General features: G+C 36.8%; 1 protein-coding gene across 1 annotated transcript in view; it reads right to left on the minus strand.

Annotated features, from left to right (window-relative positions):
- LOC105033067 (uncharacterized) overlaps positions 1-18,022 on the minus strand; it is a 65,966-nt gene extending 47,944 nt beyond the window's left edge. The window contains exon 1 of the mRNA XM_010907718.3: positions 14,902-18,022. Coding sequence (XP_010906020.1) covers positions 14,902-16,980 — 2,079 coding nt within the window. The 5' untranslated portion in view covers positions 16,981-18,022. The remainder of the gene's footprint in view (positions 1-14,901) is intronic.
- Between the last annotated feature and the right edge of the window lie 400 nt (positions 18,023-18,422).

Genomic DNA, 18,422 nt, shown 5'->3' on the forward strand with positions numbered 1-18,422 from the left:
TACTGATACATCAACTCCTACTTATTCAGAGGGATCAATTCTATCTTGACTCACACACTGACTTCTCAAGTACTTGACTGTGCTCAGAAATCATTCATCACTAAATTAAAAATTCAGATAGTCCGGCATCAAAGCATAGTAAGTTACTTGTAAGTCATCGTGGTGATCTCAGATCAGAGAGACACTTATACCCATATCCTTCGCGAGCTACTTTTGACAACAGAGTGCTCAGCAGTTGGTCACATTCAGTGAGATGTACTCCTATATCTTACTTGCATGCAATGCCAGTGTCTCCACACTCCTTGGTTAAGAGGTCAACCAACGTACATGGCACACAATGACCTATATTTGATATAGATATCATCCTAATAATAGTATATTATTTGATCGTGTACTTAAGATTTAAGGATTAAATGATATATCCTCTTATATCAAATCAAATAGTCTTAAAGACTTCATCACATGATCAAAGTTCAAAATAAGATGTACACAGTGATGAGAAAATCAAATAATATTTATTAATTTGATAATTTATATATAATTATAATAATAAACTCAACCATCAATGGACTGATGATTGACTTTGGAACATAATTCCCAACAGTCATTACATGCTGCTAGGCTCACTGGTGGATTGTGAGACCCACAAAAATTTATTGAAGATCAATAATTCTCATTGGGCAAATTAGAATTGTTCTGACCCATTGAAAGGAGTTTAATGATGTTGTTGTTGGAGATCACAATGTATCTCACAATTAGACAGAACAAAATCTATAGGGTCACACACAAAAGGAGTTTTGACTTGATCAAATAATTGCATTAAGAAATCAATTTGTAGACTGACATAATTATCAGTTTGATAGATGATTCGACTAAGTTATAAAAATTACAAGAGAGGACTTGCTAAAGGTTAGTCAGTTATGAAAGCACAATTAGCAATTATTATCGAATTAATCATTAATTATTTGATTTGATCTTTTAATTAAATATTGGGCTTGACACAAATTAATTTGGATTTAATTTGATTCTCATTGGGTCTAGTCCTAGTCAAATGAGGATTTGATTAAACCTAATTGAATTTGATTTTGAACTAAAGAAGATTAGGATTAGAAGTTGAGATCCTAGTTTGACTGGGACTCTCTCTCATCCCTCATGCCAAAAAGGGCACGTCCAAGGGTTGGAACACATGACCCAGGGTTGGGACTGTGAGATGTATGCCCCAGAAGTTTGACTGGGACTCTCTCTCATCCCTCATGCCAAAAAGGGCACGTCCAAGGGTTGGAACACGTGACCCAGGGTTGGGACGTGAGATATATGCCCCAGAAGCCAATCAGGCCGACACATGAATTCTTTTTAGGACATAATTTTATACTTGATCTAATTAGTTAGGGTAGTTAATTTTATTCATGTAGTGTATGTGTCCATGAATCATCCAAAAAATTAATAGATGATGATACATATTCTCAAGAGTTGAGAATTTGGAACATGTGTCATTGATGGTTAATTCATAAATTGCTCCCGATCGAAGGATTATCATAGAGATGGTGATTGATCTGATAAGATTGATATACGGATCGCTTTCCTTAGGATAGACGAGTCTCAAATCTACAGTATGGGAATATTAGAGCAAGAGTATAAGTGGTTGTTAGAGAATAATGGTACTTAGCATGAATAGCATGAGAAGTCAGTTGGATGTCTACTCACTCATCAGTGACTTTCTCGATGCTATCATAGTATGACTAGTTCTTTGATCCATGATGCTCAACTGTTCACAATGAGGTTACTGTAGTTTGACTACATCATAACTCGGTCTCCTAGTCATATGGAGTCTTGAGATATATGTTGTCTGCAGTAGGTTCATTATAAAAATAGGATATGTACCTAGATGGGATCTATCAATCTTAGTAGTAAAGGAGTAGCCCTATGTGATTTATGTGACTGAGTTCGGAAGACTTTGGCCAAAGCAGTGTGAATGATGGAAAAAAATTTTTATCAGGTTTCATAAATGAACTCAAATTGAATAAGTCTTATATATGACAGATGATGGGGTTTGACAAATTTTTTATGACTTTCATCTTGTCAAAACTTACGATAGAAGAATTGAATCATACGGTAACTGCACCTAGAGATTCATTCTTCTATTTTATTGGGTTGCCACTACATACTGCTAGACATCACTGATGGATTGTGGGACCAATGATAATTATTTTGATGGTTAAGAATTCTCGATTGGTGAGTTGAAATTATTTCAATCAATTTAAAAAAGTTTTAATGATATTTTGATGGAGATCAAAATATTTTTTATTATCAGATAGAATAGAACCTATGGGGTCACACATAAAAGAAATCTTGACTGATCGAAAAGAGTCCTACTGGACTGGGCTCTAGAGTCCCACTATCTAAAAAATTGCAAGTGGTCTTAATTATCAATTTGATTGATGATTGGACTTAAATATAAAAGTTACTTTGAGGACTTACTAAGAGTTAGTAAATTATAAGAGCACTAAATTGTAATTATTACATATTTTTTAATTTGATCAAATATTAAGATTGGGTCTTAATCAGATTAAATCAGATTTAATTTGATTAGTTTTGATTTGAGTTTGATTTAAATTAAGTTTCATAAGTCTAATGAGATTAGACCTAATGAACACTTGATCCAAACCTATCTAGATTAGATTTGACCTAATCTTTAACCATGTTTGATTTGGATAGGGTCTTGATCAAGTTAAATCAGATTTAATTTGATTAGATAAAATTTTAATTTGATTTGGATTGGGTTTAATTAGTCTAATGGGATTGGACTTAACCTAACCTAAATAGGACTCGAAATTCCACTTGGTTTTTGGATTTGATCTTAACCAAATCAAATAAGGAGAACCCCATTAAATTCCCACACCCTAAAGGGCTCTCACACCCATGTTTTTGATGTTGGAAAAGAGAGTGGGAGTGGTGATGTGGCGTGGAGAATTTTAAGAGACAAGGGTGGGCGGTAATCAAAAAAGGGAGAGTCCTAATCAATTCCAACTCTATCATAACCAAAACCCTAACTTCCTTGGAGTTTAAATACTTGGGATAAGATGGTGCCTCCTTAGGATGAGATCAGAAGTTTTTGGATGCCCAAAAGAGTGGAGATTGGTGTGGAGAAGCAAGGCATGCCCAAGGTGGGCGTTGGGAGTTTTTCAACATGAAGAAGTTTGGACGCCATCTCTCCTATCCCTTCTTTCTTACAACCAATTTGTTGCTTGTTGAAGGTAACTCCCTTTTTCTCTTCCTTGTCTAAGAGTTAGACATATCTCTCTCTTTCTCTCTCCTAAAGATATCCAAGAGTTGGACATTAAAAAATAGATTTGATCTGATTTATTCTTCTTGATCTATGAGATGGACGGTTCTCCTTTACCTTTCCTAGATCTAGTCCAAGGGTTGGACAAGAAGGAAGAAGGAAGATATTTGATCTCTTATCTTCTTCCATAGATCTTCAAATTTTTTTTAAGAAAAAAAAAGTAGAAAAAAAATTAGATATGATCTGATTTCAACATTCTCCTATAGATTTGATTGATTCTCTTGAGAAAAGAATCAAAAGATCAAACTGATTTGACAATCCAAAAAGCGATCTCTATAAGAGAGCTAGCACCTCAGTGAGATCGAGTCCTTTTAATCAAATCAACCTTCGGTGGATATCCATAGAGGTGGGACGTGTGTATGGCTCTGCAGAAACCTCACCAAATTATCATGGACTATCAGATCACGATGAAGATCTAATCGTGCAAAGGTAAAGGTCTAACTCTAAATCTGATTTTATTTTTCAACATCTTAATTTCAGCATGTGAACATTCCTGATATATGTAGATTAGATCTATATTTTATGTATGTTAGATTTAAAATTATTTCAAATCTAGGTCAAGTTCAAATTCCACTGCATTCATGATTTTTAAAATTTAAAAATCTGCATGTTCTGATCTCTACATGCATATCTCGGATGTGCGACATCCTTCAGGGATGCACGACTCAAGATTGGGATGCACATCCTAGAGAGTCTTTCTCCTCTCTCTCTTATCTCTCTATCATTATTTATTATTTAAAATTTGAATTGGATTCAAAACTTCAAACTGAGATAAAGGTGGAGTGTGGGGTTATAAATAAGGGGCAGATCCAAGCATGAAGCGATTGATTTTTCATCACCCTTTTTCCCCTCATCTTGCTGCCCAAAAGAAGAGCTTCTCCTCTTCTTAGTGCTGCCCAAGAGGAAGACCCTATTCTTCCTCCCTTTTCCATCCTCTCGTTCACCATCTTCTTCCTGGTTTCTTAAGAAGAAAAGAAAGAAGAAGGCTGAAATCAGTTTGAAGGGAAAGAGATCTGCAAGAGAGCTAGAATCCCGATGATTTTAGATTTTTCTGATCAAGATCAGTCCTATGTGGAAACCTATAAAGGTCGAATGTATATGCAGCTATAAAAAATCTCAAAAAATATCCATGATTTTTAGATCGTAGTAAAAATCTATCCGCATAAAGGTAAATTTTAGATCTTTAATAGATTAGATCTTGATCTTATATATGTAATGATTTCTAGGTATAAGATATGATCTCTATGCATGCTAGATTAGATTAGATCTAATTAAATTTAATAAATTTAGATCTAAAATCTTATCTTCCACTGCATAAAAATTTTTAAATTTCTGCATGCATACATGTCACCATGTGATGGCATTTTCTTCACTTCAAATTAGAGATATGGGGCTTGTAACCACTCCATGCTTCTTATGGTGTTACCCCTTCCAAGTTCTTTATAAGGCATCTATTAAGCAAGTAGACTGCACAATTGATGGCCTCGCCCCAAAACTCCTTCGGCATCTCCTTTGTTTTAAGCATGCTTCGGACCATATCAAATATAGTCCAATTTTTTCTTTCCACGATGCCATTTTGTTGAGATGAGTATCATGCAGTCAAGGGTCTCCAAATCCTATGAGATTTGTAAAAAGCTTCAAACTCTTTGGATATGAATTCTCCTCCATGATCTAACTACCACTACAAAAATATTGAATATTAGCGATGGTATTAGTGATGGTAAAAAATTTTGTCGCTAATAACATCTTTTAGCCACCACAAAACCAACCAAAAATTTTGCTGTTACTAATACTATTAGCAATGGCAACATAATTATTAGCGACGGTGGTTGCCATCACTAAAAGTATTTAAATTTTTTAATTTTTTTATAATATTTAAATATAAAATAATTATTAGCGATGGTGAATTGGGGTTATTAGCGACAGAAATCTTGCCATCGCTAACAATTTTTTAAATAAAATCTGAATAATAATTTAAAAAAATAATTTTTTTGAAAATATTATTAGTGATTGAATTAGTGACAATGATATTTTTTATCACTAATAATTTTGAAAATAATTTAGATTCAATTCAAATCCAATTTGAATCCGATTCGAATCCAATTCGAAATACTATCAAATTTAATTTAATTAGGCTTAGAATCTAAGTCTTACTTGGATTATAAAATCTAATTAACCTTAAAATAAGTTCAAATTAATTAAATTAAATCTGATTTAAATAAATTAGGAGAAAATAATTTTTAATTTGGGTTCAATTCGAATCCAATTCGAATTCGATTCGAATCTAATTCGAAATCCTGTCAATTTTAATTCAATTAAACATTGAATCGAAGTTCTACTTGGATTGTAAAATCTAATTACCTTCAAATTAAGTTAAACTTAATTAAATTTAGTCTGACTTAAATTAATTAGAAAAAAATAATTTTCAGTTTGGATTCAATTCGAATCCAACTTGAATCCGATTCGAATCTAATTTGAAATTCTGTTAAACTTAATTTAATTAGAGTTTAAATCTAAATCCTAATTAGATTATAAAATTTAATTATCCTCAAATTAAGTCAAGCCTATTTGTATTTAATTTGATTTAAATCAATTAGGAGAAAATAGTTTTCAATTTGGGTTCAATTTGGATCCAATTCAAATTCGATTCGAATCCAATTCAAAATTCTATCAAACCTAATTCAATTAGACTTTAAATCTAAATTCTATTTAGATTAGAAAATCCAATTAGTCTCAAATTAAGTTAAGCCCACATAAATTAAATCTAATTTAAATCAGTTAGAACTAGATCTATGATTCAATTTGAATCCAATTCGAATTCGATTCAAATCCAATTCAAAATTCTGTCATACCTAATTCAATTAGACTTTGAATCTAAGTTCTATTTAGATTATAAAATCCAATTAGTCTTAAATTATGTCAAATCTAATTCAATTAAATCTGATTTAAGTCAATTAGAACTTGATCCATGATTCACTTCGAATCTGATTATTCAATTAGGCTTTGAATCCAAATCTTACTTGGATTAAAAAATCTAATTAGCCTCAAATTAAGCCAAACCTAATTAAATTAAATCTAATTTAAATTAATTAAGACTTGATCCATGATTTAATTTGAATCTAATTCAAAATCTTGTCAAACCTAATTCAATTAGGCTTTGAATCCAAGTCCTACTTGGATTATAAAACCCAATTAGCCTCAAATTAAGTCAAACTTAATTAAATTAAATTTGATTTAAATCAATTAAGATTTGATCTATGAATCAATTCGAATTCGATTCGAATCTAATTCAAAATCCTATCAAACTTAATTCAATTAGGCTTTAAATCCAAATCTTACTTGGAATATTAAAACTTAATTAGCCTCAAATTAAGTCAAACCTAATTAAATTAGATCTAATTTAAATCAATTAAGACTTGATTCATAAGTTAATTAAGTCTAAAAATTTAATAAAATCCAATAATGATTTTTAACCATCCAAAAAATGACCAAAGAGGATGAAAAATTAATAATAAAATTTAATAGTATTAGTGATGGCATTAGTGATGGAATAATTTGCCATCGCTAATAATTTTAAAAAAATATTATTTGAAAAATTTAAAAAAAATTAATATTAAAATTTAATATTTCAATAATAATTTAATAGTGTTAGTGATGGCAAATGGATATTAGTGATGGAAACTACAATTGCTAATACCCTAACATGTAAAATAATATTTTACCGACCATATTACTAACAGCCGTCTTGCCGTCGATAATAGTCCTACTAAAATAAACCCCTAGCCCATCAGAGGAAAAAAAATTCTACACTCGTTCTCCTCCTTTCCGTAAATTCTCTCTCATTCTCCAACTTTTTGACTTTTCCCCACCACACTGGTGCTCCTCCTGACCGACGGCAACCCCCCTCCCCAATGCATCCTCCCCGGTGCTCCTCGACGCATCCTTCCCGACATCCCGACCCCATCGATGCCTCCTACGTTGTGGCCCTGACCCCATCGGTGCCTCCTACGTCGTGGCCCCGAGCCCACTGCCCCAGCCCTGTCTCGCCCGTGGATGCCTCGACCCCACTGGCCGAGCCAGCCGCCCCATTCCCGCCTTGCCCGCGGTCGCCCCGACCCCGAGCTAGCCACTCCAACCCTACCTCACTCGTGGCCACCCCAACCCTACCGATGCCTCTTACACCACGGCCCTGAGCCAGCGACCCCAAGCCCACCTCCCTCGTGGCCGCCCCGACCACCCTGGTCAGACCCTACAGCCCCTGTCCCATCGGCCTCTCCATGGCCCCATCCCCATCGGTCTGACTGCGCAGCCCCTACCCCACTACCCCCAGCCTATAGCCCCAACATTGTGACCCCTGTCCTACGGCCTCATCCCCACGTGAGCATACTATTATGAGTATTAGCGATGGCATTAGTGATGGCTAATGTTGTCTAGTATTAGTGATGGCATTAGCGATGGCTAGTGCCATCACTAAAAGTTAATTAAATATTGATTTAATTATTTAGTCAGATATTTAATTAGTTGATTAGTTAATTAATTAGATGCATGGGACTTAGGTCTCAGCATGCAGAGTGCTCGGATCGAGGGAAGATGCCAGGTAGCATTGCAAACACAAGGCCGGAGTGTGCCCTGTGTGCTCAAGCCTCAGGTCACAGCTGGTGTCCAAGGCATCTAGCCCTCACACGTCCTGTGCACTCAGACCGATGGAAGGTGCCGGATAGCATTAATTATGTGTTAATTTTAATAAAATTTACATTGCATGGAGCGATAGACTTGTCAGTTGATTAATGTATATATTCTAATGCATCTTTATATTTATTTATTTTTGTACGGATGAAAGAATTATATACATTGGTCAATTGAATGTCCACTATGGATAGTTTGAAAAATATAAGTAATTCTATAGGTCATTATAGTAATCAAACGGTATGTTGAGGGTCCGAAAGAAATTTTGAACAGTATTTTTCTTTTATTCTCCCTACATGAGAGAACTAAGAAAAAATACTATCAAAATTTTTTTCAGCCCTTATTCATATCATTTGTTACTATAATGGACCTATAAAATTAATGCATTTCTTGAATAGGATAGGACCTACCTTTACCTATTAGTTGATGATAGGATGCATTTACTATGTAAGTCATTTTGAATGATAAAATAGTATTTAGCAATTACTTTGTATTTATGTATATGCAGAATTCTTAGATAGTCTGTCGTAGACTATAGTTGGATGGACCATCGAGTAGTCGATGGAGAGATTTCTGCTAAATACAAGGAGGATGTAGAGTACTTTTGTGATTTTATTTTTGAAAATACAGTACTCTTACATCAAGGACGAGCTCATTGCCCTTGTAACAGATATGGCAATAGAAAAATATTTGATAAGGATATAATTACTATTCATTTGTATAAAAGTAGATTTATGCCCAACTACAAGTATTGATACCTGTATGGAGAGACGTGAGAGAAAGTTACAAGGATTAGAACCAAGCAGGACATGGACACAAATAGAATGGTGGACATGGTTATGGATGCAGTTGGTCCTAAATTTAATTGAGATGCAGAGGATGATTCAAAAGCTGGCAACGGTGATTTTTACTGTATGCTGAAAGATACTGATGAACCACTATGACTGGGATGTGAAACACACACTGTAACATAGGTCATTCAAGGGAGCGAGTCCATACCAACGAAGCTGAGACCATTAGGTTATGGGCTTGAAAAATATGTGACATATTATAATGGCTGTAACGTAAATAGTTTCAAATTTCACACCCAGCAATATAAAAATTATAAAAGCACAATGAATAGTGGTGTGTGTATAAAAGGTAGCTAGTGGGAAGATAAAGTAGAGAGTGACTACTATGGAATCTTCGCAGAAGTGATTAAGATGAGCTACATTGGAGGTAATAATAACATTCTATTTAAGTGCCAATAGTTCGATACCGATAATGGTATGAAGGTTGATCCATGGCATGGGCTTATTGAAATTAAATATGGATCAAAAGCTTATGTCAATGAGCCATTTGTACTAGCTGCACAAGCTGCTCAAGTATATTATACTCCTTTTCCATTAAGAAAAAGAGGAATGAAAGATTGACGGACTGTATGTAAAATTAAGTCTCGAGTTGTTCATTACATGCTCGAAAAAGAAGAAGAGTCCGAATTACCAGAATGCTTTCAAAAGGATGAGATAGTAGGAGTTCATCAATCTTTCGATGATGTAGAATTGGATGCTCCAAAAATTCTCCTATGTAAAGATGGCCAACATGAGGACGTAGATCCAACTGAGATTGTTTTAAAGGACAATCTTTCCTAAGAAGGGAAAGAAGAGGAAGAAGAAGAGGAAGAGGTGGAAGAAGAGGAAGAATCAAAAGAAAATTTCGAAGGATACCAAATATTTGAAGAGACCGATGAGTAGTGCTAAGTATATAATTCTGGGATCATTTTAATTACTTGTCTTGCATCATTTTAAATCTTGCATTGCCATCCATAATTATATAATTAATTTGATAAATCTATTTACTTTTATTTTTAGAGAGTATACATCATGTCTTCTAGAGGCCGGAGCCACACCAATCGAGGACAAAACTCTCGAGGAGAGAGCGATCACACGGCCAGCTCACATGATTCTACATCTCTCACACTGGGTAGTAAGCTCTAACACTTTATATATTCTCATTTATGTTATTTTATCATTTGTTAACTAATATAACATTCTTTGTATTAGATATTTTGCACTCGGATTTAGAGGACAGAAGGTCACCAGTGACCTTACAATCACATACAGTAGTGACTACCAGCTCTCAGACACAGCACCGTGGTTGAGGACCCACCCGACTCATGGCACCTCCGACTCAATCGGAGGATGGAGAGATCATCAATATCCAGAGCCACTCATAAGTACTACATGCTCAATTAATAAGTTTAGAATTTAGTAATTTTAGAGTTAACATTTATTCTTCGAAATTAATTTTGCAGCACATTCAGAAAGCCTTCTACATCTCGTGTCATTATCGGGATCATACGTCGATTGATGTCGGGATCGATGAACAAGTTCTCAAGTTGGCCGTTCGGAGCTCGTAATGCAGCCTGAGAGATATTTTTAATAAGTTAAAATTTTTTTAATTTTTAAATTTCTGATACGTTGGTATTTTAATTACATATTAAAACACTTTTGCTTCTATCTTGCAGGAGTACTATCGATTCGAGACTCTCCAAGATGAGGAGGCTGGCCATTGGACCTTCAAAGAGGTGGCTGCAACGAGGCTCCGAGATGGCCTCTACAACCTCAGACAGTCCACCATCCAGCACTCTGGTTCCCAATCACCATAAGACTGGAGGTCCTTCATGGATCACTGGATATGGGTGGACATATGGCAGAATCTCAATGATCAGTGGAGCAATGAAGAATACTCTGGTAGATGGTAGAGGGTCCGACAGAATCAGACTATCCAGCAGGATCTGATTAGGCACACAAGCGGCTCAATCAGCACACATGTTGTGGTCGACAGACTGGAAAGAAAGCTATATCAAAACTCTTTACTAGAATTGTAAAAACTCTTATATGTATGCTTTAATTAATTTAATTTTATTATTTATTTATTATGGACATGATAGCTGAGTCATCCACCAGACCAACTACAGTTGTGGTGGGCCACATACTAGTCTAAGAGGATTGGTGACTATTTAGATTCTACATCATGACATATTAGGATAAAAACTTCAAACTTTATTTACTAATTAAGTTGTTATAGGATCTAATTTTTATATTAGAACTAATGTATTTCTGAATTGTACAGACACGTTACGTGGCATACGTTGCTGAGAGGTACGATGATGATCCATCTTCTCAGACCCTCTTGATCTTGAAGGATGGCTCAGTGCCATCGGGGGTGGTGAGTAGGAGTCGGGTCATAGGATTAGACCATAGCTTCGATCCTCCACCAGATCGATCTCCTTCGATGTCCTCATAGGCCTCGATGTCCCAGACCTAAAGTGATGTGCATATGGAGAAGGTCGTGTAGAGGCTTCTGAACCAGCGACCTCAGAGCCTCCTAGATGCCATCCACGATACGATCGAGGAGCTTCTTTGGGATCCACAGCTATGCGACTGATTGGGCTCATCATCTCAACCATCACATCACAGAATCATATTACTAAATCCTTTTACTTGTTTTAAGTTTTTATATTTAAAAACTTCATATATTTAGATTTAAGTCCGAAAAAGGGATCTAGGAGCTAAAAATTAAATCTAACATCCAATCGATAGGTTGGAGGCGTCTATAGCTCCGTATCATCGAATAAAATATATAAGAATAATCTGTTCAAGAATCGAAGGAGCCTATCAAAAGATACGTCTCTGTATCGAAAGATATGCCTCTATATCAAAACTTACTAATATTATTTTATTTTTTTCATTATAGGATGTGGGGACATCAAGCACTCATCCACTAGTTGTTGGAGAGGAGCAGGTAGACGACGATGAGGATCGGATCTGATTTTTTTTGATGTATTGTATTTTTTTTGATATTGCTTATAAAAAAATTATATAATTTATATTTTTAATATAATATAATTAGTTTTAAATTTTTGATTGTCATATTAACTTTGGATTTTAATTATAACAGATCTTAAGAACCATAATTTATTATGATTAATTAAAATAGATTTTTAAAAAATATTATTATTAATTTTTTTAAAAAAATAAAACTAATTATTAGTAATAGTATTAGCGACAGATATGCTATCGTTAATACTTATTAGAGACGACATTAGCGATGACAATACCATCACTAATATTTTTTTATTTTTTTATTTAATTTAAAAATTAAAAATAAATTAGAGATGGTATTAGCGATAGCATTATCGATTGCTAATAATTATTAGCGACAGCATTAGCCACAAAAATACCATCACTAATATTTTTTTAAAAATTTAATTTAAAAATTAAAAAATAATTAGTGATAGAATTTTTTCATCTCTAAAGCCATTGCTAATAAGGATTTCCGTCGCTAATAAGGATATTTAGTAATCAAGATTTTTCAGATTGACTGTTACGATAAAATTAGCGACGGTGAGATTGTTAGCGACGGCAAGCGTACTATTAACGATGACAACTAGCCATCATTAATAGTTTGGATTCTTATAGTGTGCAATGCCTTGGTGGTATAACCACTTTGATTCTCCACCAAAGCTTTAGACTTCTTGAAAGATTGGAATGCTTCTAACTTCTCCTTCAAGAGGTACACCCATGTTTTTCTATTGAAATCATCAATAAAAATTAAAAAATAATGATGACCTCCAATTGAGCTTAGAGTGATCGGTCCGCAAATATCGGTGTGGATAAGTTGAAGTGGTGTTTCTATTTTGTTGTAAGACTCCTTTGGAAAGCTCCTCCTTAGGTGTTCGCCAAGAACACACCTCTCACATATATTATTAGGGGCATCAATATATGGCAGCTAATTCACCATTCTCTTACTTGAAAGAAGCTTTAGAGCACCGAAGTCTATATGTTCGAACCTCAAATACCAAAGCCATGAAACATCCTTCATACATGCACTTAGACATTTAGCAATAACATGATTTATATTTAGCACAAACATGTGATTATTTGACATAGAAACATGAGCAATCAATTCATTTTATTTTCTTAGGTAGAAGCTTTCTTCCTTCAGTTGCATATCAAATCCTCTCTCCAAGAGTTGCCCAACACTAAGAATGTTGGTTTTTATATCAAGCATATAATAGGCATTGAAAATAAACTGTTGGCCTCTGTCTTTGAGTTGAATAAGTATCTTACCAATGCCCTTCATCTTTATCTTGGAAGCATCTCCAAATGATATATGGCCATTCACCGATTCATCAAGCTCTATGAAGATTTCTTTGTGCCCCGACATGTGGTTACTTGCATTGGAATCCAAGTATCATATATTTTGATTGGCAGCATGATCCTTTTCATGCTAGTAGAAGCACGTCATCTCCATCATCTTCCTTCTTGGCATAATTAGCTTTCTCATGAACTTAATCAGATTGATTAGAGTAGCACTCAAAAGAGTAATACCCAAACTTATTGCAATTGTAATATTGAACTTGACCCTTGTCATACCTTCGGCCTCTTCCTCTTTGTCCTCTTCTTCCATAATTTTGGTTGCCTTCCACAATATTGTTGTAGTCACCATGGCCTCTACCATGACCATGGCTCCACCTCGGCCTTTACCACGACCACGTCCTCAACCACGGCCACAGCTTCTTTGGCTACTTTCACCTCTTGACTCTTCCTTGTCATTGACGAAGAGCTTGCTTTGTAGAACTTGCTCCAATGGCTCTTGTCTTCTCTTTAATATATTTTGCTCATGGGCATCAAGTGAACCCATAAGCTCATCCATTGTCATAGTATCCAAGTCTTTGGACTCTTCAATGGCCTCTACAACATAATCAAATTTATGATCTAAGGATTATAGGATTTTCTCCACAACCCGATTGTCATCAAGTGTCTCACCATTCCTCCTCAATTGGTTCACAATGGTCAACACCTTTATGAAACAGTTTGACACAACTTCAGACTCCTTCATTTGCAAAGCTTCAAACTCACCTCCCAAGGTTTGGAGGTGAACCTTCTTTACCTTTTCTACACCTTTGTAAGAATTTTGTAAGATCTCCCATGCTTGCTTGGAGTTGTAAGCACTAGCAACCTTCTCAAATGTGGCGTCATATAGGCCTTGGTAGATGAAGAAGAGAGCCTTTGTGTCCTTCCGAAGCTCTGCGATTGTTGTCCTTTGGTTCATTGTGATATTGTGCTTATCTTGGGACTCCACATACCCCTTCTCTACAATCTCCCAAATATTTTGGGAGTCAAGTAATATCTTTATTTGAATACTCTAATTCTTAAAGTTGTTGGCAAGACAAGGAATGGGAAGCACTCTGGTAGCCATGATCTTGCTCTGATACCAATTTGTTGGCAACTAAACTAATAGAAATATGGTGGACACTCAAAAGGGTAGAGGCAATATGGAAGAACAAGTTTCTATAACACCGTAAAACTCAGATTTTCTTCAATCTTGCTTCTCCACTTTTATTTCCATACATCTATTTATAGAATTCAAAATGACTATTACACTTCTCAATTACTTGCATTGACCACAACTCATAATGAAGATGACTATTACACTTCTCAGCTACTTTGACTCCTAGAAAACATACACATTAACACCTTGATTTCTATACAACTCTAAACCCAAAACATTTCAATTAAGTTTACATTAATTTTCTAACAGTATTATGGTGGATACGCATTAGTAATAGGCACATATATACCAGGTGACACGGTAAAAAAATATTTCTGCAGTATTCATGATGGCAGGCGTGCAATGGAGCAGAAAAGTTCAAATCACCAATTCTACGATGAAAAATTACCAATTTTGTGGAAATAGATGAGCTATTTACTTTCAAAAAAATGCCCACGTAATGAAACGAGTTAGGAAAAACAAACAACTAGCCAAATTATATCAAATAGATCCTACCACCATGCTTTCTTTGCTAGAGAGAGAGAGATGCTTACAATAGTCATAGCAGCAGTGATTCCCTCGAGACGATCAAAGCATTCAGCTCCACTGTAGGCACACAAGTTGTAAAGGATCCTTGAAGCATTTATGCGAAGAACGGGATTATCTAGTTCGCCAATAAGCCAGCTCAATACCTCCCAGTCCTTCAAGATCCTATTGCAGTTCTGCTCGTTCTCCAATGCCAGCAGCGCCAATGCCTCTCCCGCTTCAACGCTCAACTCTTTCCAATCCTCTGTCAATCCCGGATTGAAGAAGAAAGACAGCAGAAGCTTAATAATCCCGCCGCTGCTCCCAATCTTCTCTCTCGCAGTCTCGTCCATTGCCAGGCCAGTTAGAATCTCAATGCCCAGCTTCTGCAGCTTCATATTGTTCTTTCCATACCTCAAAATCTCCCTGATGTTGCTCACCGTAAATACTATCTCCGAGATCTCCGTCCTTAGCAATTTTCCGGTGCTTCCAGTTGTGATCGCAAGCATCCTCACCACTTCCAGTGACCTCTCCACTGCTTCAATTTGAGTATGTGAGGCTTGCTTGTTCCTTAGCAGGCTCTCACCGGCACCAGTGAAGTCGATGATCTTTGGTAGGAGGGTTTTGGCACTCCCAATCTTTTCGCAGTTGTCATGATCATGAGCAAGATTCATAAGAATTGTGAGACCATGCAGATTGAAGGCTAAGAAATCATAGTTTGCTTCATCAGCAATTACTTTTTTTGGTGAAATCTGGTCGGGTCTGGAAACAGAGTTCCTTCCAGTATATAACAAGGACCCTATAGACTCAATGGCACCAGGAATTGCTGCTACTCGAAGTCCATTCTGCTTCTTCTCTGTGAGCTTAGACAGGATCTCCGCTGCACAGTTCCTGATGTCTTGTTCAGCATGGTCCTTCCAATTCAGCATTTCAACGAGCCTCTCCATCACTGCTGCAGAAGTTCCGATCTTCCTTAGTGTCTCGGTTGAGGACTGTTCACCTGTCACCAAGCTCTTCAGTGTCCAAGCTCCAATGAGCTGCTCGTCACCAGAATTGGCAACCAAGAGCTCCGCACCATAGGAGATGAGGTCCATCTTGAGGCCATCAAAAATGCTCCCTTGGATGCATTTTGAGTATGTGTCATAGAAAAATCGCCTGATCGACACAATCCCGCGCGGGCCCAGCTTACATTTTTCACTTACATCTTCCAGTAGATTGCAGCAGGAGATCTTCCAGAACAAGTAGGCCTTCTCCATGAGGAAGGTGAAGGCCTCGGCCAGCACGAGCCCATAGAATATGTTCAGTGATGACTTCTGCTGACCTTTGACCTCGTCCTGGCCTGCTGCCTTGCCATAGTCCTGGCTGATGAGCCGCATCAACGACAGTACCACGCAGGCAGTGGCCGAGAACAGCTGGAGCCAGTAGAGAATCCTGATGGTGTTTCTTGACACAAACACCCAGCCAGCATGAGGGACAAGGGGGACATCCGGAGACAGCCAGGTCCTCATGGACTGAGCAATCTGTTGTTGGTACTCCCAAACCTTCTGATTGTGATTGTCATCAGTCAGCTGCGGGTCATGGTTGCCTTGTAATTGCTTGATCGATGATGGCTGGAGAATGCCTCTCAGTATGCTGAGGATGAAATTAGACTTGGACTTGAGCATGCGGAAGCTCCGGCGCCCAGACTCTGCAAGGGAGCACATCGCCTGGTGCTGCCACTCGAGCTCATGACTCCGGCTGAAAATTCTGGTGCTTTCACTGAGGAGAATTATGGTGACAAACCAGAAGTCAGTGCTCACAAGAGTCATGGCAAACCCACCAAGGAGGATGACAGTGGCCCAGATGAATGCCAGCGCACCAAGTCTGCTGGCCGCCTTCTCCAGGATGGCGAGGCGGAGGGCGAAGAGGGTGAGCTTCTTCTCTGGTGCATCAGCTGTGTCACTGTTGCGGCGACGTCTGGGTGGCATTGGGGTGAATAGCTCTCTCTGTGGTTCGAAAATGGTGGAGTGGTAGAGGTGGAGATTGGTTCTTCCTCTATTTGAAGGCTCAATCTCCTCAACATGGATGGCTTGGATGCCTTCCTCGGATTGCTGGTTCTGGAACCTCATCCAAATGCTAGCTGTGAAGCAGCAAGAGCATAAATGCTGAGAAATGGATGAGTCTCTGAATGTTTTAAGGTGTTTTTGTAGTGGCTGTTAACTCAGAATTATCCCGAGTTGGAAGGAGTAATTGGAGTATAGGTTGGAAGGTGCCAAAAGTCAATGGAAGTTTAATATGATGCAAGGAGACAGTTACTTGTTGCCTAGCTTCTAGCATGACTTTAGATTATATAATCCTGATCTTTTTTTTTTTTATGGCAATTTCGGAGGCTGATCTGAGAGTCTGAGACCGCCGCCTACACTTTATTAGAGGAAGTCAGTCGGAATTTACAAAACTATCCCAGAGAGTCTTGCTACATGGCGTTTTGCAAAGACTTTCGCCAAGCTACAGGAGTAAGAACCACAGAAACAGAACAGCAAAACAGAAATTCAGCAGCACAGGGAAGTAGAGGGATCAGCGAAGCTCCAGGAGTAGGATTCAGGAAGAGAAGCCAGGCGAAACATCAGGATACCAACAAGTGGAGGATGAGCACTCATTAGAGGTTTCTGGTGATGTCGCGCACCTTCACACAAGCATTGCCAAACTCTGTCAGGATGCTTGGGTTGCAGAGAACTGACCAATCGTTAAACAAGTTTGTCGATTCAGCAGCAACAGTAACCACAGAGGAATAAAAGCATCAACGTCACATATCCAAGTAAAATAAGAGCACGTAAGAGAGCAGGTGGCTGATGCATTATGTTTTGGAATTGTTCAAAAAAAGAAGATAAAAAAATATGATGTTTGGAGTAAGTGATGACGGACCAAGTGTTATAACAATGGCATCTTTCTCTATCCATTTTGCAAGCTGCTACAACTTGCTTACAGTCGTTGACTTCTTAATTTCCACTCCTCTCGTTTAGCTACTTGTTCCTATTATTTCCATTTCATTGTTAGTGTCATTTTCTGTTACATATATGTCTCTAATTCTCTATTTGCGAAGCTTTCTGTTTCACTGGATTAAGGGTTGATTGACTTCATCCAATTCTTTAAGTTATACCTGCTTTCTCTTTATATTTATTTTCTTGATTCATTTGTGATTCCATAATAGCTTGGTGTTGGGAAAAACTACATTCACAAACAATAATGTCGCAAACTTCTTTTTCTTCTTTGTGCAATTAAATAGGATATCAAGTAACAATAATCTCTATAATCTAATCAGGCAATTAACAAACAAAAATAATCAAGCAACCCATAAAAAAAGACATCACAATTTTAATATGAAATTCTTTCTATGTGAATCTTTCACTATTTAGAATAATGAGATTACTAAACTAGAGGTTACAAAAATATATTATCAAGAATAAATCTTAGCTTGCACAATAAAAACAACCATCACCAATAAGTTAGATTCAATAATAAACAAAAATAGAGGATAGATCTCAATACTTATACATGCTTGAAATAATTAATG

Source organism: Elaeis guineensis, chromosome 7, assembly GCF_000442705.2.
Source record: "Elaeis guineensis isolate ETL-2024a chromosome 7, EG11, whole genome shotgun sequence".
Classification (NCBI taxonomy): Eukaryota; Viridiplantae; Streptophyta; class Magnoliopsida; order Arecales; family Arecaceae; genus Elaeis; species Elaeis guineensis.